Consider the following 27,230-nt stretch of genomic DNA (forward strand, 5'->3'; position numbering starts at 1 on the left):
ACCTACGGCTGGAGAGCCTGGGGACGCAAAGCTGTGAGTCAGTGTGAGCAAAGTGAAACTAAAACAACAGTTTAAAAAGGGTCACAGAAGCCCACCAGGGAGAACATGTGCATGTTTCGTAACGTTCCCCTCCTCAACCACAGCGCAATTACTTTTAAGTCTTTAAATCCCATTTTATGTGTTTTGCCGCTTTCTGCACATGGATGAAATAAACACGCATTTTTGAGCAAAAACATCACAAATTTTCGCAGAGACAATATCTCTGCAGCAGACCGCGCACACTGTGTAACTGCAGTGCATATGTGCGCTCCTGTGCAGGTGTATGTACTCAGCGCATGCAGTGAGAGCAGGAGTGAAGCTGCGGAGGAAGTGAACGTCCAGTCAGGCTTTACTTTAGAGGAACAGGATTATAAAATGATGCACGAGAAATGAACAGAGTTACTCATAACTCATAGGTTGTTAGCATCGGTTGGGACACTGCAGATAAACAAAGAATGCACTGATTTAGAAGCATATATCCAAGCAAATGCTTCAAAACTGTTGGCACAGGGGGCACATGAGAGCCCCAAAATGTTTTCTCATTCTTAATTGATATCAGATTTTAGGACCTGTTTTGTCATGTTTCTTGTTTTGCAATGTTTACATTGTTCCCTAAGTCTGGACTGCAAGAGGTTTGGCAGGAAATATGCTGGACTAAGAAAGACCTTCTGTTAAAAAACAAAACCTCAGGATGACGGCGCATATTGCTTCAAACCTGGATAAGTGTCGTTCAGCTTTAATGGTGCCTTCGCAGATGTGCATGTTACGTCTGGCATGCGCGCTAATGACACACCCACATACCAACATGGACGGTAGCTTTGAAGTGTGACCTGATGACAAGTCAGATCATCCCTCTCGTCTTATTAGTTTCCCACTTCACAGCAATCAGCTCAGTCCACCTAAATAAGGGGTTTCCTGGCTCAGAGTGGGTCTTTGGGGTTGACTTACGGACGATCCTCCTGTTGGCGTTGTTCCCACATCATGATAATAAATGTTGTTCCAGGTTCAACATTGCAAGTGACCAATCACCTTCTTGTGACGTCATACTTCTGCGACTTCTCGACCTTAAAACAAATTTTCTTCACTTGTGCCCGCCTCTGTCTGTCAATCCAGCGCTCCACTTCACTTGCGAGAAACCGCCGCCTGTCCGCCGAATTTGAAGTCCTTTTAGGATAGTTTTTAAACGGTAAGCATTATACATATGTTCCTCACTTGGCTTGCTGTTTGTTTGCTAGTGATAGGCTACTTGACGACAGCATTAGCTAACCAGTGTTCTCTAGACCAGCGTTCCCCAACTTTTTTGGTGTTTCGTGGCGCAGGGGTTGGGTCAGGCAAAATTGCAGTAGCTTCCCTGATCATTTTACAAACATAAGTGAATAGAATTTGAACTAAAAGGGCTAGACTAATGGTTGCGTGCTGAATCTATGAATCAAAATATCACCTGGAAACATAATTAACTGGTCCACAGCTGTGAAACTGGACATGAGTTCTTGATTCCATGGAGATTAACAGTAATCCAGAAATTAACAAATTTGTCCTGGGCCATCGTGTAATTGTTGTCCCAGGGACGACATTCACGCAGTGTCCCAGGGACGACATTTACGCGGTGTCCCAGGGACGACATTTACGCGGTGTCCCAGGGACGACATTTACGCGGTGTCCCAGTTAATTACGTTTCCAGGTGATATTTTGATTCATAGATTCAGCACACAACCATTAGTCTAGGCCTTTTAGTTCAAATTCTATTCACTTATGTTTGTAAAATGATCAGGGAAGCTACTGCATTTTTGCCTGACAACATTTTTATGACAGCTATATTCACCTGTACATTTATTATATATCATAATACATTGACATGCAATTCTGTCTGGAGAACACTGGTTCGCAAGTAGCCTATCACTAGCAAACAAACAGCTATCCATTTCAGCCATTTCAAGGAAAATATATGTATAATGCTTACCGTTTATTAAAGAAAAGTATCTTGAGTGGAATTCAAACTGCTGGATCGGTGGACAAAAGGCGGTTTCTCGAAGAACATTTGTTTCTGAAGGCGGGTATTTTTCGAAGTCGCAAAAGTATGACGTCACAAGAAGGTGATTGGTCACTTGTAATGTGGACCCTGGAAAAACATTAATTATGATGATGTGGGAACAACGCCAACACGAGGATATCAGATCGTCCGTTGACGTTCATACCAAAGCAATCCTAGTCTGCATAGAGTTTACAGCTAACAACTCAATGTTAGCTTAGACCAGTCATGCAGGTCTAGAGACAGTTTGGCAACCTCTTAGCAACGTTTGGTCGCTAGGGAAAAATTTGTATTTCCAAAGTTTTGGAGTTCGCTGGTAGATGCCACAGATTATGGATAACACTGATTCCTTCAACAAGAAAACGAATCAGAGATCATTTCTTATCAGGACGTTTAGAGGCTCTGGAGTTACCCACAACGTTTTGGAAAGAGTTTAACTCGGCTTGACTGAAAGCATTTAAAATCCCAGTCTCCTATGGTAACCTGACTGTGGCGATTAGGAACAAACAGGCAGTTCTCAACAGGATTGTCAGAAGTACCAGAAAGATTTTTGGTCACCAACGAACTTCATTGGATAAGCTGTATCACCATGCTGTCTGTAAGGAAAGCCTGGTCTATTGTTGCATACCGAGGAAACACTCTTTATTCGGATTTTGAACTAATGCATCTTGAAAAAGTGTGAAATCAACAACTTTCAAAAGGTGGAACTTTTACTTCATAGGCGTCAGACACGTCACAGTTCCTCTACATCTTAGAAAGTAGTTTCATGAAATTTACGGCGGACAGTCTTATGGCAAGCAAAGTAGTCACAATGTAACTAACTAAACCATTTAAAAAATCAAAATACATAAATTTGTATTTTATGCCTGAGTAAATTGTGTAAATAATTGTTTTAAATAAAATATAAGAAAAAAAAATCCTAATCATTGCTGGTGATTTTCCTTTGTTGGAAGGCTCTTTATTTGAATGTAGGAAACACTCAGAGAAGTTGGTGACTTTCCTGGATTCTTTTTCTTTTCTTTCTTTGTTTTGAGTTTTACCTTTGCATCTGTGGATGTGGAGCTCATGCACTGAATTACGTTATTCTGAAACCCCTAGACTCTCTCGGATTCTCTTTTTACTTAGTATTTTCTTCATTCTCTTTCCCATAAACACATATCAGACGAAAGGGATTGAATTATGTGGGAAAAGCCTTCAACTTCTTCTGGTGTGCCACATGATAGGAAAGCCCTTCTGAATAGCAGCCATTGGAAAGCCTCTGTTCATTATCTCTTCATGTGACTAAAAACAGTTTGTGACTGAGATGATTTCGCCGCGGGGGGGAAGCATGAACCCGGAGAGCAGAAACATAGAAGGTTGCCCTCCTGAGTTTAGAGTAAATATCAGGTGCTGGAGCCCGTGGAGACAGAACGACATACCTTTCCACTAAATCAAAGAGCTGAGAGGAGCAGCAGGTGTTCTGCAGTCCCCCTTTCATTGAGACTTCAGCTCTGTGAGAGAATCTCAGATCTTTAGCTTTCAGACTCACAGGGGTGGATGTTTGTAGCAGAAACATTGTGAAAACTGTATAATTTGTGTCTCTGTGTAGATGGCGAAAGAACGTATTATTTGATATATGGTGCTGCAGCAGTGAAGTATTACATTTAACTTAGTAACCTTTTAAAAATGGTTGCTGAGATTCAACCCAACAATGTTCCTTCAACACAAAACCTGCTTTAAGAGGAAATTTGTTGAGGTCTTTCTGCCTGTTATTTTCTGTTTATCCTGCCTCATTTGTGTGACGCCAATTTAAAGAAGAAAACAGACAAAGAAACTCGAAAAATACATTTAACGTCACAATGTGCCCAAACAGGTGTTTTCAATATTTTAATGCTTATGGCAAAATACATTAACATCCACCAGGGGGCAGCATTTTACCAGCATGTTTGTCGAGATGTATTGAATGCTAAACTGTTGAACAGTTGAATCCTTCCGCCTTCTGCTTTCAGGTAACAAGGAAATAATATAATATAAAAAAAAAAAAAAAAAGGAAATAATATACATTTATTCATCTGACTGGTGGCAATAAGTCGAAATTTTGACTCATTAATTTGAAATTCTGAGCTATGGATGACTTTTTTTTCCAGTGCCAAAAAAAATCTTCCATAGTACGACCAGTTGATGTTTTCTTTCGCCTTCCAGCGACTTGCCTGATTAAATAAATACAACAGTAAGTCGCTGCACCATCTTGTGGCAGAAATTGGTATTGCATAAAAGTGCAGCCTGGCACTAATTTGCAGCACGTAGATGTTTTAGACATGAAGACGTCTCAGTGCTTTCTTCAAATTCTGTTATAGGTATTTTTTTACAGGTCTTTATGTATTTTTAAAACAAGATAGGACATAAGTACATTTAAAGTACCAGTAATATCACTGTGTACAGCATGTTGTCAAACATACTGTACACAGTTTTTGTTTGGTAAGTCATCTTTTTCACACCTGTCCTGGAGACATTTCATCCAAATTAGACTGCAGACCGGTGGTGGCTAACTCCTGGCGAGTTAGAAAACATTATCTGCCGCCTCCTTTGATGTTTGTGCCCTGAGAAAGGACAAGAGCGGGGGGATTCGAGCTCCTGCCTCCTGAGCACTTCCAGATGTCACAAATCCTCTTTTACTGTGAGAAAAACAAGGGAAGAACATACTGGAGGCCTGTCTGGAGCTACAGTGCTCCCAAACATCTTGCAACCATACCGCTTTTGCACTCTTAAAAAAACGTGAGTCATTCTCGACATGTCTGCTAGTCTGACTTTTATAAACTCAAGCTTGGCTACTTCTAAACATGGCATGTTTTTCACACCAGATTACATCTTTTCTGTTGGGGAAAGAATCAAAAGCTTTACATCATTTTTAAGAGCGCAGTGAGAGGAAAATGTGATCACTGATTGCTTTGTTTACATCTGTTAGAGGAGTTACGACAAGCTAATTGGCAATTATTGCCTCCAGCCCTTGTGGGAAACACAAATGAGGAGCTCGTTTTCTAAAGCGTTTCATTGTAGCGCTGGGGGAAACGATCACAACTATCAAATCAAATCAAATCAAATCAAATCACTTTTATTGTCACATCACATGTGCAGGCACACTGGCACAGCACATGCGAGTGAAATTCTTGTGTGCGAGCCCCACAAGCAACAGAGATGTGCAAACACAACAACACAAATGAGCAAAATACAAGAATGGCCAACCTGAAACTAATAAATATATGTACAATATATAATAGTGTATGCATTTCTGGATGTGTATACTAAATATTTTCCTACGTGTGTGTGTGTGTGTGTGTGTGTGTATACACATTTTTACAAATTAAATAGTAAAAAAATAAAATAAAATAATAATAATAATAATAATAATAAAATATATAAAATATACAGAGTTGAATATGTGCAAAACAAGTGGCATTTATATACAGTGTGGAGTGCATAATGTTGAAGTTCCAGTAGTGAAGCTGAGGTGTCTATGACGTGTTCAGCAGTCTGATGGCCTGATGGAAAAAGCTGTCTCTCAGTCTGCTGGTACGGGACCGGATGCTGCAGAACCTCCTTGCTGATGGAAGCAGTCTGAACAGTTTATGGCTGGGGTGACTGGAGTCCTTGATGATCCTCCCCGCTTTCCTCAGGCACCGCTTCCTGTAGATGTCTTGGAGGGAGGGAAGCTCACCTCCAATTATCCGTTCAGAGCACCGCACTACTCGCTGGAGAGCTTTGCAGTTGTAGGCGGTGCTGTTGCCGTACCAGGTGGTGATGCATCCAGTGAGGATGCTCTCAATGGCACAGTGATAGAAGGTCCTGAGGATGCGGGGGCTCATGCCGAATCTTTTCAGTCTCCTGAGAAAGAAGAGGCGCTGCTGCGCCTTCTTCACTGTTTTGTTTGTGTGTACTGACCACGTAAGATCCTCAGCCAGATGTACGCCAAGGAACCGGAAGCTGCTCACTCTCTCCACAGCAGCGCCGTTGATGGTGATGGGGGTGTGTACTTCTCTGCACCTCCGGAAGTCCACTATCAACTCCTTTGTCTTTGCGACGTTGAGGGTGAGATGGTTGTCTTGACACCAGTGGGTCAGGGCGCTGACCTCCTCCCTGTAAGCCGTCTCATCACCGTTGGTGATAAGACCCACCACTGTAGTGTCGTCCGCAAACTTCACAATGATGTTGGAGTTGTTAGTGGCTGTGCAGTCGTAGGTGTAGAGTGAGTACAGGAGAGGGCTCAGTACACACCCCTGTGGAGCACCAGTGTTCAGTGTGATGGGGGATGAGGTGATGCTGCCCAGTCTGACCACTTGGCGTCTGTCAGACAGGAAGCTAAGGATCCAGCTGCAGAGGGAGCTGCTCAGTCCTAGATCCTGCAGTTTCCTGTCCAGCTTCGAGGGAACGATGGTATTGAATGCTGAGCTGTAATCTACAAACAGCATTCTCACATACGTGTCTCTCTTCTCCAGGTGTGACAGGGCAGTGTGTAGTGTCAGGGCTATGGCATCATCAGTGGACCTGTTGTGGCGGTATGCAAACTGTAGAGGGTCCAGTGAGTCGGGTAGTGCAGAGCAGATGAAGTCCCTGACCAGCTTCTCGAAGCATTTGCTCACGATGGGGGTCAGGGCTACAGGTCGCCAGTCGTTCAATGAGGAGATGGTGGAGGATTTGGGTACAGGGACGATGGTGGCCATTTTGAAGCAGGCTGGGACTACAGACAGAGAGAGGGAAAGGTTGAAGATGTGCGTGAACACTCCAGCCAGCTGAGCCGCGCATGACCTGAGGACGCGGCCGGGAATCCCGTCCGGACCAGTAGCTTTGCGTGCGTTCACAACTAGAAAGTTATTGTTCAGCATCTCAGGTCAGAGGTCAATCAGCTTGAGATAGGTGTTGTCTGAGTTGAACTGATGTGATTTTTAAGCCGCCAAGAGATTGTAACAGATTTTCAAGGATACAATGTTAAGTGATTTAGGTGACTTTGACCGTGTCATGGTTGTTGGTCTGAGTATTTCAGAAACTACTGATCTGCTGGAATTTTCCCATACAGCTATCTCCAGAGTTTACAGGGAATGATCTGAAAGAGAGAACCTACCCAGTGAACAGCAGTTCTGTGGGAGAAATTGCCTTGGATATGTTGGAGGAGAATGGCTAGACTGCTTAAATAACAGGTAACTTAAATAACACTTGTTAAAACCAGCGCAGAAGAGCATCTCAATAACAGCAGAAGAGCAAGCTGGGTGCCACTCCTGTCAGCTAAAAACAGGAAATTGAGGCTATAATTCACACAGGCTGACCAAAACTGGATAATAGAAGATTGAAAAGCGTTGCCTCGCCTAATGAGTCTTGATTTCTGGTGTAATATTTGTGTGGTAGGTCAGAATTTGGTGTAAATCAGTGGTCCCCAACCCCTGGGGCATGGAGCAGTACCGGTCCGTGAGTCGTTTGGTACCGGCCTACGAGAGTTGGGGCTCGGTTGTGAAATGTATGATTTTCAGGGTTTTTATCGTTAACTCAGTTTCCCTGGGTCTTTTCCCGTGTTGTAGTTGTGTGTCTTGTTTTGCAAGAAATATTTACGCATTACCATAGCGACCAGAGCGCATTAAGGGACAGAGAGGAGGATGTTACTCTCATTGTTGTTGGCACATTTCAGGAGGACGCTGCTAATAAAGTTACACAATTACACAGTGAATTCGTGTTTATTATTATATTTACAAAACACCACAGGTTTTTTCTTGGTCGTATCATTTTATTTTGTTGTATTTATCTGCAACACCTTAAAGGCCAGTCCGTGAAAAATATTGTCTGACATTAAACCGGTCTGTGGTGCAAAAAAGGTTGGGGACCGCTGATGTAAACAACATGAAAGCATAGATCCATCCTGCCTTGCATCAACAGTTCAGACCCTTTTTCCCTTTTAACAGGAGGAAACCTCCAGTAGAGCCAGGCTCAGAAGGGGCATGTCAATACCTTTGTGACTACAGTGTACCCATCTTCTGATGGCTGCTTCCTGTACTCCACAGTCACCAGATCTCAATCCAATACAGCACATCTGGGAGTGGAAAAGGAGATTCATATGATTGATGTGCAGCTGACAAATATGCAGCAACTTTGTAATGTCATCACATAATTAGAGACAAAATCTCTAAAGTGTTTTCCAGCACCTCATTGAATCTATAATGAAGAATTAAAACAGTTCTGACGGAAAATTCACGCCAGTATTGACAAGGTGTACAAAATCATGAAATCTTCTAAAAGTACCAACTGATTGTTAGGTGAAAAGGAAAAACCCACCTCAAACATCTTCACATGTTGGATTTGATTCAAGAATAAAGTTGCGTCTTGCAGTGAAACAGAGGTGTACAACTTAACACCTTTAAAACATGACTTAGTGTTGTCCAGCCAGCACCCTTCCTGTGACACACGGGCCACTGCAAGGTGACTTTGACTAGTGTAGTGCCTATAAGAGATGTTTAAAAAACTCCTTCTGCTCAATGAATCTATCATTTGAAAGACTTCTGAACATGCTGGCAGAATGTCTGTTACAGAAAATCAGTCAACGGATTTGATTTAGTTAACAAAGCCAGAGAATCAGTAATTAAAACCCTGATTGCTTTTTCACTTCTGCTCACTGTCCTCACTTTCAGAGGGGATTTGTCTGCTCCTTTCTCCCAGACAAAAATCTTGTGTCCATTTTATTCTATCAAAATTCGTTAAAACCAATAAAACTTTAAAAGAGTTTATAGTTTTTACATGCACGCGATAACATTCAAAAACAGTGGTAGCAAGCATGTTTGGAAAAATTCCCAACACTGCACAACATTGGCCTGAGGCAGCATAAAGAAAAGCAGAAGTTTTGAACTCACACACACACACACACACACACACACACACACACACACACACACACACACACACACACACACACACACACACACACACACACACACACTTTTTAAAAATGGTTTATGGCATCTTAAAGGTACAGTCAGTAATTCTGTACTCAGATATACACACAGATTAATGTTTAATGATGTCTCCCAACAACTGAGTTCTCATAATACTTATAATCAATGTATGAATAATACACAGGAGCAGGTTTGCACTTTGTGGAAGCAGCCACGTTGCTCCACCATATTTGAATACAGTGGCTGTGAAGGACGCTGCTGTAGCCAAACTAAGAGACCTGTGACTAAACTTTCACCACTGTCAGAGTTTGAAGGGAATGGACCAGACATGGGACATATTGTTAATAATGATTTGCTGCCATCTAGTGGACAAATGGCAGAAGCCTGAAAGAAAAGGAATGACAGCCTCCAGCTCATCACCGTGCAACTCAAGTCAAACTTGGTGGTGTTTATACTTGTATAAATCAGCAGTTTGAGAGCATGCTGAAGGAAGAAATAAAAAAAAAATCTTTTTTTGCATGGACACAAAATCAATAAAGGAATGTTTACAGTTTGATTCCGGCGCTGGATGGGAGTAAATCCTCACACAGCCTGGCTTAGCATCCGTTGGAAAGTCTCAAAGCAGAAGAGCGGACACTGATGCAGCTACAGAATAACGTCTTTTGATCACATGGCCAGCTCTGTTTTCACGTGGAACTTCGCTCTGTAAGTTTGTTCCATTTTCATACATGAAACAGAAACCACAAAATGAGGAAGTCTTTCCTGCTCTGCCTTGTGTGTGTGCGCACAGGCGAACTTATGACAGGATATTAAAGAGCGTGTTTGAGTATGTGTCATAGTTCATGAAAACAATGATTAACCTGATAGTGTAAACAAAGAGCTCAAAGAGCGTTTGCAGAGGACACGATTCACTCAGTCTGACTGCTGAATGCATAGAGGAAGCTCATCTGCAGACCAACTGATCCAACTGTGAGTTACAGCTTTCAGAGCTCGAAAACTTCCACTTTACAGCAGAATGAATAAATAATGAGGCATGCAATGCTTTAACAAGAACAATTGTCAGCAGAAAAGCCTCTAAACTCAGTGTTTAATTGTAAAAGAACTGCAGTGTTATTGATAAGGAACGCAGAGACTTATCAGGCATATTAAAAGGAAGCTGCCTTGTGCTTAGACAGTGTGAAACAAAACATTTTAAAGGTGTTTGGGTGTACTAATCTTGCAGGATGTCATGTTACAGAAAAATCCTGGTAAAGGTTTTTTAAAAATTTGTGGTTTAAAAATGAAGAAACCAACTCTGGAAAATCAAAAATTAAATTTCTTTCTATATATTGTCTAGTTTGTTCTTTTGAGGACTCTTGGAGCCTAATGATCTCAGCTTTGATCAAAAGTCTCTGTCTATGTTAGCTTAGGAGGATATTGCAGACAAGCCCTCTGAAAAGATCTTAGTGATTCAGCTGATGGATGTTGATTATAGACAGAGGAAAACAAAGAGAAAAACAGAAGGAAATACGAGTTTGTATTTTAAATTGATTTGACAGACCAACACTTTAAAATATGAACATACAACATTTAATATGGTTGCTTCGTGGATGTGCAAGTAGTCACCAGTCTTTGCATGGATCTTCTGTCCTGATCTGCTGTTGACTCTCCATTACTGGCCAGTGGTCACACATTAACCCAGCATAACCCCGTTGTGTTCCATAGGAGACATATTGGGGCTAAATTTAGGCCAGGGAAATGTCTGGATATGCCCAGAATCCAGAGGATATGTGGGGGTAGGTACAGACAGGGTGGAGTGCTGCTGCAAGAATGGCACTAGGTTGGAGCACCTCATCTCAGTGCCTCTGTCCAGTCAGATTTCCACTAAGAGCAGTCAGATCAGAGACGGTACTCTAATGGCTGCAGGAACAGCTCAGAATTGAATCCAGCATGCCAGCAGCCCTGCCTTGGCCAGCGTCAGTCACTTGTAGCATGTGCATTGAATATAGAGGTGTACAAAGGTAAATAACCAATCAGACCAATGACTAAAACATAACATTCACATTTCAACAGAACAGGTTTGGGGTTCGTATGATATTAAAATGATGCAGAGAAAGAGATTTAAAAGAAAGACTGAAAATGTCCTTTACAACACAAATGATCCCATGTGGATAATGAATCTTTCCAGAGTAACAGTGTTGTGATTATAGGACAACCCAAACTAATTTGTATCTTTACACAATTCTACAGCAATCAGATCTAAAAAAAAAAAAAAAAAGGACCCTTGAAACAGTTTATTCCTTTATTACTAGCCACTCTAAAGAGTAGCTAATAATAAGCCCCTATAAAGGTGGACGAATCCTAAAGTTTGCACCTGGACCTTTGACATGAGCTCTAAGAAAAAACAAAACAAACGACCTGTTCTGCTAAGAACACTTAAAGTTTACTTTGGGTGTATTTCAGACCACAGATGATGTTAAACTAAGAGACCTGTGACTAAACTTTAACTTGCCCTTAGAGTTAGTGCTGTTTTCGGGACATTTGGTCAAACAAGGAATCACACAGTGTCTGTCTACATGTGAGCTTAACTACCAGAAACACCAGACTTGGGTTTTTGTTGTTTTTTTTGTTGTTGTTCCTTTACATGTATCTGTAACACCACCACAGAGGATTTTAAATTAAACCCTGAAGGCAGACTTTTAGCTTTAAGGGGAGGAAGGTCAGACAATGTCAGTAAACACCTAAAAAACAGATCTGGAAGTCTACGCACCCAGAGACTGCAACCCTATTCCTAATAAAGATAAAATGTCTTCCCTAACTGATGCTTTTCCTGCAGGTCAGCAGCCCACCGATCCCTCCACAATGGATGAGTTTGACGGCTCGACTCCCAGCGAAACTGTGAAACGAGTGTCTGACTCTCTGGGCTGCAGTCCAACCTCTGCAGAAGTGGCTGCTTACTTCGATAAACATGACAAACTGCGACACTTCAGGGAGGAATTTCTGGTGCCGAAAATTACAGAGCTGCCGCCTTGTGAGTGAAAAATGTTTCATTAAGGTTGATGGAGAAGAATATTTGTTATTAGCAGTTGTTTAATTCTGTTGATGTTTCTTTAGCTGATCTCTCACTGGTCAATGGTGCCAAGGACTGCATCTACTTTTCGGGCAACTCGTTGGGGCTGCAGCCTAAAAATGTCAAGAAGTACCTGGAAGAGGAACTGGACACGTGGGCCAAGATGTATGTTAATGCTTACATTTGATATTTAACCAAAGGATGAGGCACAGTGGCATGTATTGATGTATTCTTTTACAGTGCTATCCATGGACACACAATGGGTGCGAGACCTTGGGCATGGGCTGAAAACAACATTGAGGAACTGATGGCCAAAGTTGTAGGTAAGAAACACTGACGCTTGGCTGGTCCCTCTAAAGTAGGTCAGGATTTTTGGAGAACACGATGTTTTCCAAAGCTGCAAATTTTGGCTCACCTGAACTAGTCTGACAATGGCTGTAACAGTTGACTGATTAAGAAAACCCAAAAGGCAATTGGCGTTTTTGAAGGAGTTTGGGAACTTTCTAGCACTGCACTTCTCACAGTTTTGATACCGTTGAGTAAATTTAGAATCAGAGTACTTTGTTAATCCCTAAGGAAATTATGGAAGACCATAATTTGCAGACAACTTGCCATCATCCATGCAAGCTACCACGGTCATGGGGTACACATATTGCCCTAGCAACTGGTGGTTACCAGGGGTTCACAAACTGGTCTATAGGCCTGTGTGATTGCAGCTTTAGCAAATACTTTCACAGCAACAGCCAGCAAACAGCTGAGGAATAACGTTTTTTCCTAGCAACCAGGGGTTTCAAAGATGGTCACTGACAAGTCTCTAGGCCCGTGTGACTAGGACCTAAGCTGCTTTAGCCTGCCCACCGTTGGAGCTCTTCTGCAAGTAGCTTTACACCCACGACTATTTTTCCCAATTTGCTCTGTTTTGTTCAACAGTCATTTCTGCGTCTTTGAAAGGACTTGAGAGGTCCAAGAGCAGAACTTGCCAAAGGAAAGATGGTTATTTCCAACGATTTTAGTTGGAAATAAGTCTCCTTTTCACTGAAAATACTCATAGTGGTCCTAATAAAAATGTTTTCTAAAGCTTCCATTTTAACTTGAGCTAAGTGTTGGGTGGTTCAATCTAGAGTTTCACATTTGTGTGTTCTTCTGTGATGCTCACACACAGCTGTAGTTTTAAAACAGTCTGTCCCATTTACCTTAGCTGGTAGTCACTGCACTTTTCCATCCAGGCCTGTTTTGAAGAGTGCAAAGTCCATCTGTGATTTCATTCACAAGTTCTGGATGAGGAAGACAATGACAAGAATACATGTGATCATTTGAGTCCTTCAGATAAAGATGACTATCCGGTCGTTAAGTCTGACGTCACTAGCAGTGTCTGGGCCTAAACTTGCTGCAGGTCCATATATCAAACGATCACTATGTCATTACTGAGAGTTTAAAAACTGTCTAAAGTCTTTCATCTTTAATAAAATGATCAGCGTTCTGCTCTACCAGGTGTAACAATTGAGTTTAACATCCAGGCATCCATGAAAACGGAATTTATGACATTTAACGGAGTTAGAAGTTAGCAGGAAGTTAGCTCGCTAGCTTCTATCTAAATACAATATAGCATGTCCTGACTGCGGGGTTTTGGAAACAAATTAAAACGTACAGCTCTGCTTTCACTTCCAACATAAATGAAGACTGAAAACTAAACAGCAGTGACGTTTGTAGGGTTACTGAAGTTTGGCTAGCTGGTATATAATGATGTGCTACGTGACCGCTAGCAACACAGCTATGTTAGCATAATATAAACAAGCTAACTTTTTTTCCACTCGATAAAAGTTAACGTGAGTGTTCTCGGTGGTCAGGAACAAATGTAATCGCATGGCAGGATGCTGTAAAAGGACCAAACTTCAGCCAGGAGAACAACTGAGATAATCCATCCACAATACGAGGTTAGTCATTCATATACTGCTGCATGGGCTGGGCTGTAGTTACATCCTAAGGTTTTAAAAACTGAGCTTAAATAAATGATTAGCGTAATAAAAGCCGAGGGAGGTCAACAGTGATCACTGACTGTTTTAGGAGCTTTTTGAGATTAAATAGAAGAAAATACATAACATTAAACATGTTAACAACACAAAAGCCATATTAAACGCAGACTACTTTAGGCCCGGAAGTAGGATTTGTCACGTCATCACTTAACGACCGGATAGTTTGACCATTTTGTGAACTGAAGGTTTCAACAAAAGCTACTATGCTTTAAATAACCTGGATTTCCTCATTTCTGCTGTTACTGAAATGAAATGAAAGCCTTGGGGAAATTTCTCAAACATTCACATATTAATTAAGAACAAGACTCATATTGTCTTTCTTCTTTTGTTTTTGACAGGAGCTAAAACTGAGGAAGTGGCACTGATGAATGGTCTGACAGTAAATTTACATCTTCTGCTGGTATGATACAATCACTTACTGTTTCACCCCATTTAAATGATGAGATATACAAACATAACACACATAGTTCAACAACTTTCAAACTGAACAGTAATGTCCTTCAATTATTCGGCAGCTTTCCTTCTACAAACCCACTAAAACTCGACACAAAATCCTTCTAGAGGACAAGGCCTTTCCATCTGATCACGTGAGTACATCCACACATGATCACATTTTTCTCTCAAATCCTCCCTTTGGGGATTTTTCTTTCCCTGATCCATGAATTCAGCTTTACTAGTTTTGTCTAACTCAAAAGAAAAATTAAACTTCACTGGATGATTAGTTGGGGTCTGATCTTGTGTTTCGCACCAGTTTTAACACTCGAGAAACATTTCTAGCCCAAAGAACTGACATTAATTGAAGGAGGAAGGTTTTTGAGATCTGTCCAGAGTGTACATTAGAGATACCCTTGACCCTATGTTTGTTAAGTACAATACCAATTCTGAAAAAGCTGTGTAAAATATGAATAAAAACAGAATGCAGGGATTTGCAAATCTCATAAACCCATATTTTATTTATAGTTGAACATATGGACTGGTTCTCATACAGCACTTTTCCACTCAACTTTCTACTCAAAGTGCTTTATGCAATATGCCATACCAGCACATGTTTTCTACAGCTAGGTGTTTTCTATCTAACATTCATAATCTAATGGATGCATCAGAGAGGAACTTGGGGTTCAGTATCTTGCCCATCAATACTTTTGCATGCAGACTGGACCTAAAGGGTCCTAAAAGGGCTTAAACGGAGTGTTTTCCTGCACTCAGTGTTTCTCTTACTTGTCTATGGCTGATACATCGATGTTGTAAAAGATGACAAGTGGCCAGCGTGCAGTCATTCACTTGGTGCTGTAGGACCCTGTGACTTTGTCCAAGTTGTCAACCCACCCTTTGGTGGCACTGCAGTCTAGAGTCATTTCTGGTCCTCTCGTGTGCTGATTTCAGCATTTTTGTACAAAGTGCTCATGAGCACAACTTTTTTCCCCTTTTGGTGGCAATAAGGTACCAGGGCTGTAGTGTCTGTGAAGGCAAATATGGAAGACTGAGGGGCCCTGTTCTTGGTTTTCAGCAGCTCAGCAGAGAGTTCTGTTCTTTCGGACTGTTCTAACCATTGTGAGCTTTCTCTTTAGAAGCTCCTGAACCAAGTTGTAGTCACAGGTTATGTTGTGCCCCTGAGACCTTGTGCCATATCAAGCACAACCTTTGTGACATGATTCTTCTCTGGGGCTCTTCCAGCCAGCTTCCCAGTGTTAACCTGCATGTTCAGTGTATAGCTGGTGTTTGCATCACATGCTGCCCATAAAAGGTTCCTGTCCTACCCACTTGTCCTGGGACATGTGGGTAACACATGGGTTGTACATATGTGAAAATGCACAATTTTTATTTTATATGTTGATTACCTTTATGAAGCCTAGCACAAGAAGTTTCATACTGAAAAAATACTTTAAACTATTTATTTTAGATTTTTACAATTTAAAATGGTTCAATTTGACTTGCAATATAACAGGAGGGTTAAATCTTCAGTGTCCTTCTTGAATCTCTTTCCTCAGTACGCTGTGGAGTCGCAGATCCGTCTGCGAGGACTCGATCCTAAGGACAGCATGCTGTTGCTGTCACCCAAGCCGGTAACACACTGCACACTTTTATCTAAACTAATTTCTCCATGGAGGAACAATTGATGGATAGTTTTCCTCCCCAAAGCAAATCCTCAGGTCATCTACTTCACGTCACGTGTTAGCATATCACTACTAAAACTTTCACAGCATCTTAACTTTCAAAGATGAAGAGCAGTTGCCGACCTATTGAGTGCATTTCATGCTGTTATATGAACAAACGTGTCTGTAGCTCTGTGTCAGTTAGAAACTAAACACCGTTTAAATGACAATGCTGAGCACTTTCTGTGTGTTCAGGGAGAAGAGACCCTGAAAACCGAGGACATCCTGGAGGTGATCGAGAAGCAGGGCGACTCTATCGCAGTGGTAATGTTTAGCGGGGTTCAGTATTACACCGGCCAGCTGTTCGACATGGCCTGCATCACTGAGGCTGGCCAGAGGAAGGTGAGGAGAGGATACTGTAACCCAGTGGTTCCCAAAGTGGGGGGCACATTACTGGGGGGCGCAGTATGAATAAAAAAAAAATGCTTGAACACTGCTAGCACAATGGACAAGTTTTTGACGGGGCTCCCACACAAACGCAAAGCAGAAGATGAAGCATCGCCAAATATGTTTCCAAACCAACTCCCTTCCAAGCCAAAGACTTGAAAATATGGTGAAGCATATCTTGCCTTTGGCTTTACCTGCACAAGTGCCAAGGTAGGTCTCCCCGGCAGAGTTTGTTTCCCCTGCATCGGGAACACGCGCTGGGCTGTCCAAATCACGGACAAACAGTATCCCACATTCTTGATTAGTTCACAAACACGTCTTATAATGACTAACTACTCCTGAAATTTTGGAGATGTTAGCTCTTTATACAGTAAAGCTACAGATTTTCTTGTAAAACAAAGGGGGGCCTAGCAAAAAGAGAAACCACTGTAAGCAAAAAATACTCAGATAAAAGTCTTTAATGATGTTTCAATGAGGCCTTCCAGTCACCAGAACTTTCCGATTTTCTTGTATTACTTAAATGAGAGTTGACACTTACATAAAGAAGCATGTATATGATTTCTCCCGGTGCTTTCATTATTTATTTCCAAAAAAGTTCAAAAGAACAGAACAGATGGAGAAAAGTACCAATCGCAGATCTGCATTTCCAGCTAGAGTTGGTGGGTATCACACCCACTGTGCGAAGTTTGATGGGCCAACAATAATACTGATGCACAATTTTTTAACTGAGTGAGTTTTGCCCACTGTGACTCTGACTGACCAACGTTAACAACAACGCTATTCCCTTTTTCCAATTGTGTGTTTACACCCAAATCTTTTACCCATTTTCATCTCAAATTTTCACCGCATCTCGCCATCATTTTATGAAATATTGGTGTTATTTGCAATAAATCCCATATTTTTTGATGCAACTCTTCAGTTGTGAAACTTTCCGGCCTGACCAAATGTTTCCTTGAATTGTGGAAAGAGTCAATGTCCAAAGAAAACTTAGAAGTCTCTAGAAGTCCTGGAAAGCTATTGCTCAAGACCACTTACAAAAATGTGAAGAAAGTCTGTTATCTTGGAAGCAAAAGAAAAATTAATCAGGGCCTTCTCGAGACTTTTGCTTTGTGCTGTATATTAAGTTGTTACTGTGTCCTCTGTTTGTCTGTCAGGGCTGTTATGTCGGCTTCGACTGCGCCCACGCGGCAGGAAACGTCGAGTTGGAACTGCACGACTGGGGTGTCGACTTCGCCTGCTGGTGCTCCTACAAGGTCAGCTGACAGGAGACTTCTAAAGTCCTGCTCACTGTTTCATCCAGACACAGTCCAGAGTGAATGAGACTCTGTGGAGCTGTAGGACAAATGTCCTTTCTGAGGAATATTAATGTTCTTTCTGGCAAAGGTTGAGACAACACAACCAGTTCCGATTTTAGACGCTTATACCAGGGTGTCAAACTCATTTTACATCGTGGCTCACATACAGTTCACTTTGATCTCAAGTGAGCCGGACCAGCAAAACTCCCATTTAATCCCTGAGATATTTTAATGTAAGAAAAAGAACTTCAACAATAGATCTGTTTTTCTATTTGATAAAGAAATGGTGCTGTAGTAAAGGAAAGAAGTGTGGCAGCATGACTCTTTGGGCTTAAAGTTTAAGAAATGAATTACAGAAAATTTCTGGTGTCTCATTGTCCACACTGTCCTGTAATTATGTAATTATTATAAAATCAAAGTTTTGTTGTTAATATACAGAATATTTCTTTGTTTTGCCAGGATGCACAAAGCAGCTCATGAGAGAAATTAAGCACACAAACCTATCAGGGTTAGATTTTTCTGAACTCAAGAGTAAGAAATCATGCAATTCTATAACAGATACTGAAAAAACTGGAACTACCTGTCATTTAACAGTTTATTACTTATTTATTTTGGTTTATGAATGACCATGGGGGATGTCTTTATCAAAAACCAATGGAAGGGGCCTTTAAAGATCAAAAGCCTTAGGTAATTCAGCTGATCTCCCATTCAATAACTTCTGTAGTGCTACTTTCTGATCTCTGTGCAGCAGTGATGTTACATCTACCTTAGCGCCATCGCTGAAAACTATGGATCATTTAAACTGAAAACTGCTTGTTAACTGCCATAATCCTTCACATGTAATCCAGGACAGTTTGAAAGAGAAATTGATGTAAGAGCAGAGCGAACAGCCTAAAAGGACAGAACGGGGCATGTGAAAATGTCCGAGATTATCTTAATTTCAGACAAATTTCACAGACTTTTTTATTCATGTATCATAAAGGCAGCGGTAAATACTTATCTCCTTATCACCATTCACTCCAGCTTACTGAGGACTACCTTGCTCACTAACTGCCCTGTTAATGAACTGCAGGCGATTTCAGTACAATTATCAGATAAAAGTATAAATGAGAAATGCTTTGTGATGACTGTGGCTTTTTTGTTTGCAGTATATAAACTCAGGTGCTGGTGGTCTCGCTGGGGCGTTTATCCATGAGAAACACAAACATACCATCAAACCAACGTAAGAAACATTCCTCACAGACATTTTAGCTGGTGGGGATTTTTGTTGGTAGGGTATCCCAGATATCCTTGGCCTAATTTTGACACTCTTGGTTCAGTCACAGCACTGGCAAGTGACACCTTGAGTCAGTCACGGCCAGATGTGGGACATCTAGGATAGTGAAACTAATATCAAATGATAAAATATATCAAACTCAAGTATCTTTCTCTTAAATTAGTCAAAATACGTTAATAGACATAGGATTAAAGATTGGATTAAATAAAGTAACACAGCTCTCTGTTCCCGTGTCCTTCAGGCTGATGGGATGGTGGGGACATGACCTGAAGTCTCGGTTTCAGATGACTAACGGTAAAACTCATCACAGATTCCTCACTGACCTCTGCCTCCTCAGTACCTCTCTCAAGCCTGCTGTGTGCTTTTAGAGTTGCTATTTGCTTCCATCTTGTGGTCTCATGTGAACATTACACCTGCAGTTCTGCCTATTTGGAGACCTTTATGTTTAGAGTGTAAAGAGCACACCTCTCAGGCTCTGAATGAACTGAATGGATCCTGAAGCTTTGAAAGGGTTCTTGACTTTTTCCTTCTGTTTTTAGTGATGGAGCTGCAGCCTGGAGTGAGCGGCTTCAGGCTGTCGAACCAACCAATCCTGCTGGTCTGTCCACTGCAGGCCAGTCTGGAGGTACTCCTTCTAGACATGTTAATCAACCTGAATGAAACGTATTTCATAAGCTTGCTAGGGTTCAAGGATTATTAGCATCTATTTAGTGTTCGGGAATTGTGAATCGTTACAAATTATATGTAGTTTGTGTAGTAAATGATCTCAAAACGACAACTATATTACGTGTACAATATATGCGCGCCATTGAAATTACACGTATGTTGTGGACATTATATGCAAACCATTGACATTACATGTGTGTTATGTGCAGGTTATTGAAGTTACATGTCCGTTATTAACATTACAAGTGTTATGTGTATGTTTTTGTCATTACGTGTATGTAATGTATGTATGTAGTGCACTGACACTTTGGGGTAACTGGAATTGTTGTCATGCATATCTGTAAGTAAGTGTTTATCAAACAGTGATGCTAATAGTGCCTGTAGTCGATTACAAGTTGAATACACAGCTTGAAAAAACTATATGTGTTCATTATTCATCTCTTTCATTGTTTAATTGTTGTACATGTCTATTTAATGGTTATTTAGTGTTTGCTTATTTCAGCAGTTTATTATTTATTATGGAAACTTGTTTCTGCCACTGAAAACAAGCATTTTTTGCCATACATAAGTTCAAAATTTGGGTTATTATCTCGCCTTAATTGCTCAAACTTATGGAAATAACTGAAAAATTGAGAAAATTCCTTTTTTAAAATTTGAGAGAGTAATCTAAAATCATGTCTTATGGAAGGGAAAAATGCTGTTTTCAGGCTTCCTTAATATATCAGCATAGTCTTGTACACGAAAAAAAAAAACATTTGCCTGAAGTAACATCTATTTTTCATTTTCTTTCCTCATACACGATTTAAATCTTGCCAGGTGTTTAACATGACCACCATGCAGGCTCTGCGCAAGAAGTCCCTCCTACTGACAGGCTACCTGGAGTATCTGATTAAGCACTACTACACTAAGGACCCGGCTCAGCCTCACAAACCTCACGTCCACATCATCACACCGTCGGACCCTCAGCAGAGAGGCTGCCAGCTTTCGCTCTCCTTCTCTGTTCCCATCAAAAGAGTCTTCGAGGAGCTGGAGAAGAGGGGCGTCGCTGTGAGTATAAACCCCGATATCTGTTTCTAGTACAAGCCTAATCAGGTAAAAATACAAGAATGTAATTAATTTTAACATCAAATGTAAATTTTGTCTTTTTAAGTTCTGTGTTGTTATCATCAAAAGTTTAGAAAAGGGGTTGGTCACGTATTTGGCATCTTAGCCAGTTCAGTTTTGTATTTGTTTTCTTTTTTGGAGCCAGAAGTGTCCAAAGTTTGTGAATTCAGCTTGTTTTTATAAACCGATACCTGATCATTAGTGCCAAGTACATACAAATAAAACATTAGCATTTAACTCACTAAAACCAGAGCACAGACTGGTGGAGGATCTTAGCAACTAACTTCATAAAAACAACTATAGGGACATGCTCGCTTTTGTAACTTGCCTACAGTGGCCATTGGAGGAGCTCCAGTTTTTGGCACTTTAATTCCTTGTGCTTCAAAAAATGACCACCTGAACAATTTTGAACTCTTTTGTCATTTCCTGTCTCATAGTGTGACATGAGGGAGCCCACCGTGCTGCGAGTTGCTCCGGTGCCAATGTACAACTCCTTCAGTGATGTCCATCGCTTCATCAGAGCGCTGGGAGAGGCTCTGGCCGCCAGCAAGCAAGATTGGGAGAGGAACTGACTGCTACAAACTCCTGTGTTTTTTCATGGTTATTAGGAAGGTTGTAAAGCATCATGCTTTCTTTAAACGCCTCAGGTCTCTCATTTTGTGCCTTTTGGAACCATTTGAGCCTCATTATCTTCACTGTATTTTTAAACTTTTTTTTATCTGTTGCAGAGATATTTGTCATAAATTCTCAGAAGTAAAATATTTTTGGTGACAGTTTAAAATAAAGCTGAGAACAGCCTTCAGATTGAGAGAGAACCCTGACGTTCCCTTGGTCTTTGTTTTGTTCTCTAGGTCTCTCTTTGAAATTGCACATAAAATATGGCTTGTTTTGCATACCTACCTAACACACCAGTACTTAAAGCCTTATTGCAAATTTTTGCAATCTTATTGTTTTTTTGAAAATTATTTTTTATTATTTAATAAAGTATATTAATGTAATATGACACAGGGCTTTTGCATGAACAGTAACTGAATACATGACTAGCTGCAGTAAAATAAAAGATGGATGTACTCACCAAAGCACGACCCACTACTTTGGAAAGTCCCAAATTCGCAATTTTATCCATTGCCGTTGTGGTTTTCAGCCAATAAAGCTGATTCTGACAGGAGATACACTCTAACTGTGACTACTAGTACATCAGTAGTACATCAGTGCTTCACATACTTCTTCAACCTGCAGGTTGGCACAGTTACCATGTTGTCAACCAAAGACTACACCATGAAATCGGTATGTGACCAAATGCTACGAGACAACTAACCTTCAGTTTTAAAGCTGTGGCTTTAAGTAATGGTAAGAAAACTATTTACACAATTCTATGACACCACAGCGATGTGAAATGTATCGCTTGCATTTAAAATAGCGAATTGGATATAAATCCTTTGATTTTAATAGATATTTAATATATTTTCTTATACATATGGTGATGTGAAAAAGTGTGAAAAAGTATTTGAACCATTCTTGATTTATTAGCTTGTTGCTATTTGATCAAATAAAATGTAATATTAGACAAGGATAACTCAAGTACCTGGCCCTGTGTGAAAAAGTACATTTAAAAACATCAGTAATGATTTTTTCTTAGTTATTATTATTATTGCTATTTTTACCTGCTGGTTATACAAGTCTTTTCTCGTAGTATTTATCACATCTAAACAGACTATTAGTGTTAAGGTGTTAACACCGGTGTCACACCAATTATATTTCTGTATATTTCTTCTATATAAATGATCATAAACATCTCATTAAAAAAGTGACAATTCTCAAAAGTTCAATGCTATTCAAATAATGAACTATTTGTATAAGTAGGAGTAAACTAAGAAACAACCCCATGGTTGTTTATTGTACACTTATATATAATTTATTAATAATTAATGATTGATGAGTGATTTCTATGTCAAAAGGCAAATTAAAATTTAGTTTTTTTTAATTTGGAGGACATTTTTCTTATTGTCATGGCTTAGCGCAACAGCACATGGGGAAACACGATGATGCAGTTATATTGAACAAAAGTTAGATCCCACATTATGATTGCAAAAACACTTTCTTTGAACAGCCCGTATCAGAATGCTGCCGTAGCTCTCACTCCCCTCACCCCTGTGACCCTCCTCTTCGGTGGAGCATTTGGGCACGACACCCAGCGAGCTCACAGCATGAGGTTTGCAAATTACAGCATTTTTTTTTTCATTTGGGCTGTGAGGGAGGAATCTAATGAAACCCTTTTTTTCTCCCCCTCTCTCTTCCTCACCCGTCTGTACATTACACACATGAGTTAGCCGACAGTCCTCCCCTTACCAATTAACACCTACTTTATTATAACGTTGACTTCTCCCTAATGTTCTTGCATGTGTTTATGCACTATTACCTTGACGGATGCCTCTTCCACGATTAGACATAATTGGCATATCAATATGCAAAACCTAAATGGATTAACCTTCTTTAAAACTAATGAGCACTTGGATGCCCAGCTGGGGAATGGACCAAAATTAGCATTTGTCATCTTTTTGGGATGATGTGAGAATAAATAATTGAAGAGTGGCTGGTATTGTCTTTCCTGGGGCTACTTAACCTTACAGTGACTGTACTGTAAAATGGAGAAAAAAAAGAGAGAGCGAGAGAAGGAATATGCAGATTTACTGTCTTAATGATGACCGCCGGCTTGCTGGGTTCACACACACATGCAGGGGAAAAAAAAAATACAAAGTAGCTCCGTCTTTGCTGAGGGAAGTGGACAGTTTTGATCAAAGAATTGGCAAAGTAAGGTTTAGTTAGGCAAAACAAACTGTGGCACTTTTGAAAGGTTTTTCATGATCAGTAGAGGAGGATTAGAAATATACCCCAGATCTAAGCACTTATGGGTAGATTAAAACATTTTTAAACATCAAAACATGGGTGTAATAGAAGAAGTATTTCCAACATGTTATTGAGCTTTCCTAAAATAAAAAAAAGTTAAAATTATTGCAGTAGATTGTAATTTGTTGCTAAAATAAATTGCCCCAGAGGAAGGGCAGTGTATAACTAACTTACAGTGACTTACATATGAAAGTTTCAAATGTAAGTATTTAAGTTAAGATCAGGAAGTATTTTCAGGAGAATGAACATAAAATAAAGAGATGCAATGTTGTTCTAAAATACATTTATGAAACTGCTCCAATGGTTACAGAGCTTTTTTGCTATTACAGTGAGATATTTACACCTCTAAATACTCCAATTCAGGTCAGAGTTTTAGTCAAGATACTTCAGTACTCTTTGTTTTTAACATGTTTTCTTAGATGAGCTTCAGAAAAAGACTGAAAGCTGTAGGGGGCAAAAAACTGCTTAGCTTGGGTAGCACCAAGACAAAAATATCTCCCGAGTTAGTTTTAAACTTGTTGTTAAAATTTGGTTTCTAAACTGTAATGTCCAGCACTAAAAAGATAGAAAGACTCGCACTATGAAGTCTCAGTTTCTCAATGAATATGTCACCATGAGCCAGTGAATTCTGTGTACTGCTCAACTCTGTGAAAATTACACGGCTCCAAAAAAAGCTTGGGCATGGTGTGGTCTGGCAGGAGTTCAAGGTTGTGTGATCAACTGACAGTTAAAACATAACTTTTTAAGTCCAATATCCAAAGTAAAAAATGCTCCAAAAGCTGCTTGCGTGTGGCTTAGTAGGTCAGAGAGCAAAAAGATAGTTTCGGCTTTTAGAGACAAAAGTGAACTTTGGAGTTTAACATCCAAAAGAAAGACTGCAAGCTGGCCAGAAATCAGATCAAACCTCTGACCTGATAGGTGAGGGAACATGGTTGTCTGCAAACACACAACTATTACTATTACTTGTGGATGACTTTTAATAAAATTACTTTGCCAAGTACTGAAGCCGTAGATGAACTATTAACATTGTTTGCAAATGCTGTACTTAAAAAAACATTACATTATCCCGTGGTGTAGCTGATGACATATTAATACATTGCCCATCAAAGGTGACGGACAGGTTGACAGATGAGGTCCGACAGGAGTCTCCATGGAATATGATGACACTGTGATCTGCAGTGAGTGTAGGGAGCAGGTGGAAGAAAGACTGGGGAGGTGGAGGTATCCTCTGGAGAGAAGAGAAATGAAAGTCGGTAGAATCAAGACAGAATACATGTGGGTGAATGAGAGGCAGACAGGTGGAAAGTTGAAGGTGGATGAGGTTAAATACTAGGGGTCAACCACTCGAAGCAACAGACATTGCAGTGCAAGAGAGGTGAAGAAGAGAGTGCAGGCAGGGTGGAGCGGATGTAGATGAGTGTTAGAGGCAGAAGTAGGTTCAGATGTGAAAGAAATACTTCATTTGCTATCTTCAGCTGAACAACAGAACTTGTAGGGTAGCATTTATTCTAGCAAACCTTTTAAACATTTAAGTTTCTAATAAATTTCACAAGTTAATGAAAGAGCTGCACATTCAGTCAAACCGACTTCAGATTCACATTCATACTTACCCAAATTGTTTTGTTTCTTTGTGCTTCACCCAAACAAATCCAGGTAAAAGGCCAGGCTGGCAAACAGGAAGTGGCAGTTGTATTCAGGGCGCAGGACTATACCAAGTGTGACAAAGTACAGAGGACGGATTGGCTGTTTTAAAGTTTCCAAAGTGGAAGAGATGTCCTACCCGGTACCCAGTATGAGTAAATGGGTAAATGCATATATTTTCTAAATCTTTGCAAACACATTGATTATACAGCACTATACTGTATGTCGATTATATCAACATACAGTGTTGTGAGTTTGAATAGTACTTCCAATACTAAGAGTAGGAACGCATAAAAAAATCTTGCCAAATGATTAAAATTGCGGCACAAACTAATATTGGTTATCACATACAAAGATATTTTATGGATTCCAGTCAAAGCAGATGTAAAAGAGTCCGATATCCCCAAATGTTAATCTCTTTTAAGTTAAACTGGAAACTAACTCAAAGAAAGAACCAATGTTGTGTCTACACGTAATTAGATCTTTAGGTGTTGTAGCCAGTCACAAAAACGCATCATTTGTTCCCATTTCTTCAGACATAAAATAGTATTTTTGCACCAACAAGGTGATTCTCAAAGCGCTATTAGCTGAAAACTTGGCATATCTCAGCATGACGTGCTGTGCTTTCTTAAAAAAATGTATCTACAGCAGATAAGCCAAGTCCTTAAGACACAGGAAAAAATCCAGCATCTTACATGGGCCATTGTTGAAGCAGCAGAGAACAGGACAAAAAGCAGAAACACCCACAAAAGAGCTTTGAATGTCTTTGAAGAAGTCTGGAAAACAGGTTGCCACTATTGCTCCCCGATTGAGAAGGTGACCCATATGCCAAAAACTACTACAATGACCCAGTTTGAAGTTCACCCATGTCCTGTGTGTCATTCCCCCCTCACTAATATCCTGCTTTCCTGTCAACTCTCTCTGGATTGGCCTACTTGTTAAACACAACAAAAGCTTGGAGAACTAAATAAATGACAAGAAAATCTCAAAATATAAAGAAATGTGGGGTGGCTCAAGAGTTTTGCACAGTACTACATGCCATGAATGAAACGAAGAAGAAACAACACTTTATAATGTCTCCTGACGGGTTGGTTAAGCAGAAAATAAACTTAAACCGTGATGTTCGGCTGTTTTATCCCATAAATGTCAGATTTTTAGGAACAGGAAGCTTCAGAATCCAATTTGATTAAGAGCACTCAACAAAAGAGCTTCCTAAAAGTTCACTCAAACACAATCGACCTTTATTTCAGGTTGACTGTACTTCTGCCTCGCCCAGACAACATCACTGGTCATATTTTAATAACCCAAACCTTTGATTGGATTCTGGCATCCTTCTGCTTTCCGTGCCTTCAGTCTTCACATGAACGCACACGCAAAGCTGAACTCCCCAGGCTGAACGCTGGTTGATGGTGGCAGCAGTTAACAGGTAATAGGGATTGAGAGCTGCATGAATCAGAACTAATTACCTTAAATAGCCACAGCCTCGGGCTTATTTTTCCAGTCCACGTCTCTCCAATTTGACAGCTGGCAAAGGTAGCTGCTGCTGCTCCAGAGGCGGCGAGGTGCTGTGTGGGACTTTTTCATCCCATTAATTAATTGTAGAGCAACTAAACCGTGAAAAGCTACAGACGGGAACTTTACTGACCGCTCTCTTGGCAGGTCTGCTGTGACAGCCGCCGAGGGGAAGCACCCACTAATAGAGTCAGGTAAAGAATGAAAATGGTGAAATAAAATTTTTTTTAA

General features: G+C 40.4%; 1 protein-coding gene and 1 long non-coding RNA gene across 2 annotated transcripts; one reads left to right on the plus strand and one right to left on the minus strand.

Moving 5' to 3' along the window:
* The first annotated feature begins 9,824 nt into the window (after positions 1–9,824).
* Positions 9,825–21,760, plus strand: kynu (kynureninase). Its single transcript, XM_004563324.2, has 14 exons — positions 9,825–9,945; positions 11,792–11,986; positions 12,070–12,190; positions 12,266–12,348; positions 14,397–14,458; positions 14,574–14,645; positions 16,047–16,121; positions 16,407–16,553; positions 17,753–17,851; positions 19,042–19,115; positions 19,411–19,463; positions 19,709–19,794; positions 20,652–20,882; positions 21,377–21,760. Exons 2-14 carry the CDS (start codon positions 11,818–11,820, stop codon positions 21,509–21,511), a joined length of 1,407 nt encoding a protein of 468 aa, XP_004563381.1. The 5' UTR covers positions 9,825–9,945; positions 11,792–11,817; the 3' UTR covers positions 21,512–21,760.
* A 1,859-nt stretch (positions 21,761–23,619) lies between these two features.
* LOC101481002 (uncharacterized) lies at positions 23,620–26,931 on the minus strand. Its single transcript, XR_191492.4, has 3 exons — positions 26,798–26,931; positions 25,457–25,552; positions 23,620–25,074 (listed from the first exon to the last, which is right to left on the minus strand). It is a non-coding gene; the product is annotated as an uncharacterized LOC101481002 (long non-coding RNA).
* Positions 26,932–27,230: the final 299 nt, after the last annotated feature.

This window comes from Maylandia zebra, linkage group LG23 (assembly GCF_041146795.1).
Source record: "Maylandia zebra isolate NMK-2024a linkage group LG23, Mzebra_GT3a, whole genome shotgun sequence".
Taxonomy (NCBI): domain Eukaryota; kingdom Metazoa; phylum Chordata; class Actinopteri; order Cichliformes; family Cichlidae; genus Maylandia; species Maylandia zebra.

What these genes read in the sequence shown, in the direction of transcription:
- kynu (XM_004563324.2), top strand. Translation starts at nt 11,818, where the DNA reads ATGGATGAGTTTGACGGCTCGACTCCCAGCGAAACTGTGAAACGAGTG. An exon ending in CACTGCAGGCCAGTCTGGAG is followed by an intron (nt 19,795 to 20,651) that starts GTACTCCTTCTA and finishes AAATCTTGCCAG; the next exon opens with GTGTTTAACATGACCACCAT. An exon ending in TGGAGAAGAGGGGCGTCGCT is followed by an intron (nt 20,883 to 21,376) that starts GTGAGTATAAAC and finishes CCTGTCTCATAG; the next exon opens with TGTGACATGAGGGAGCCCAC.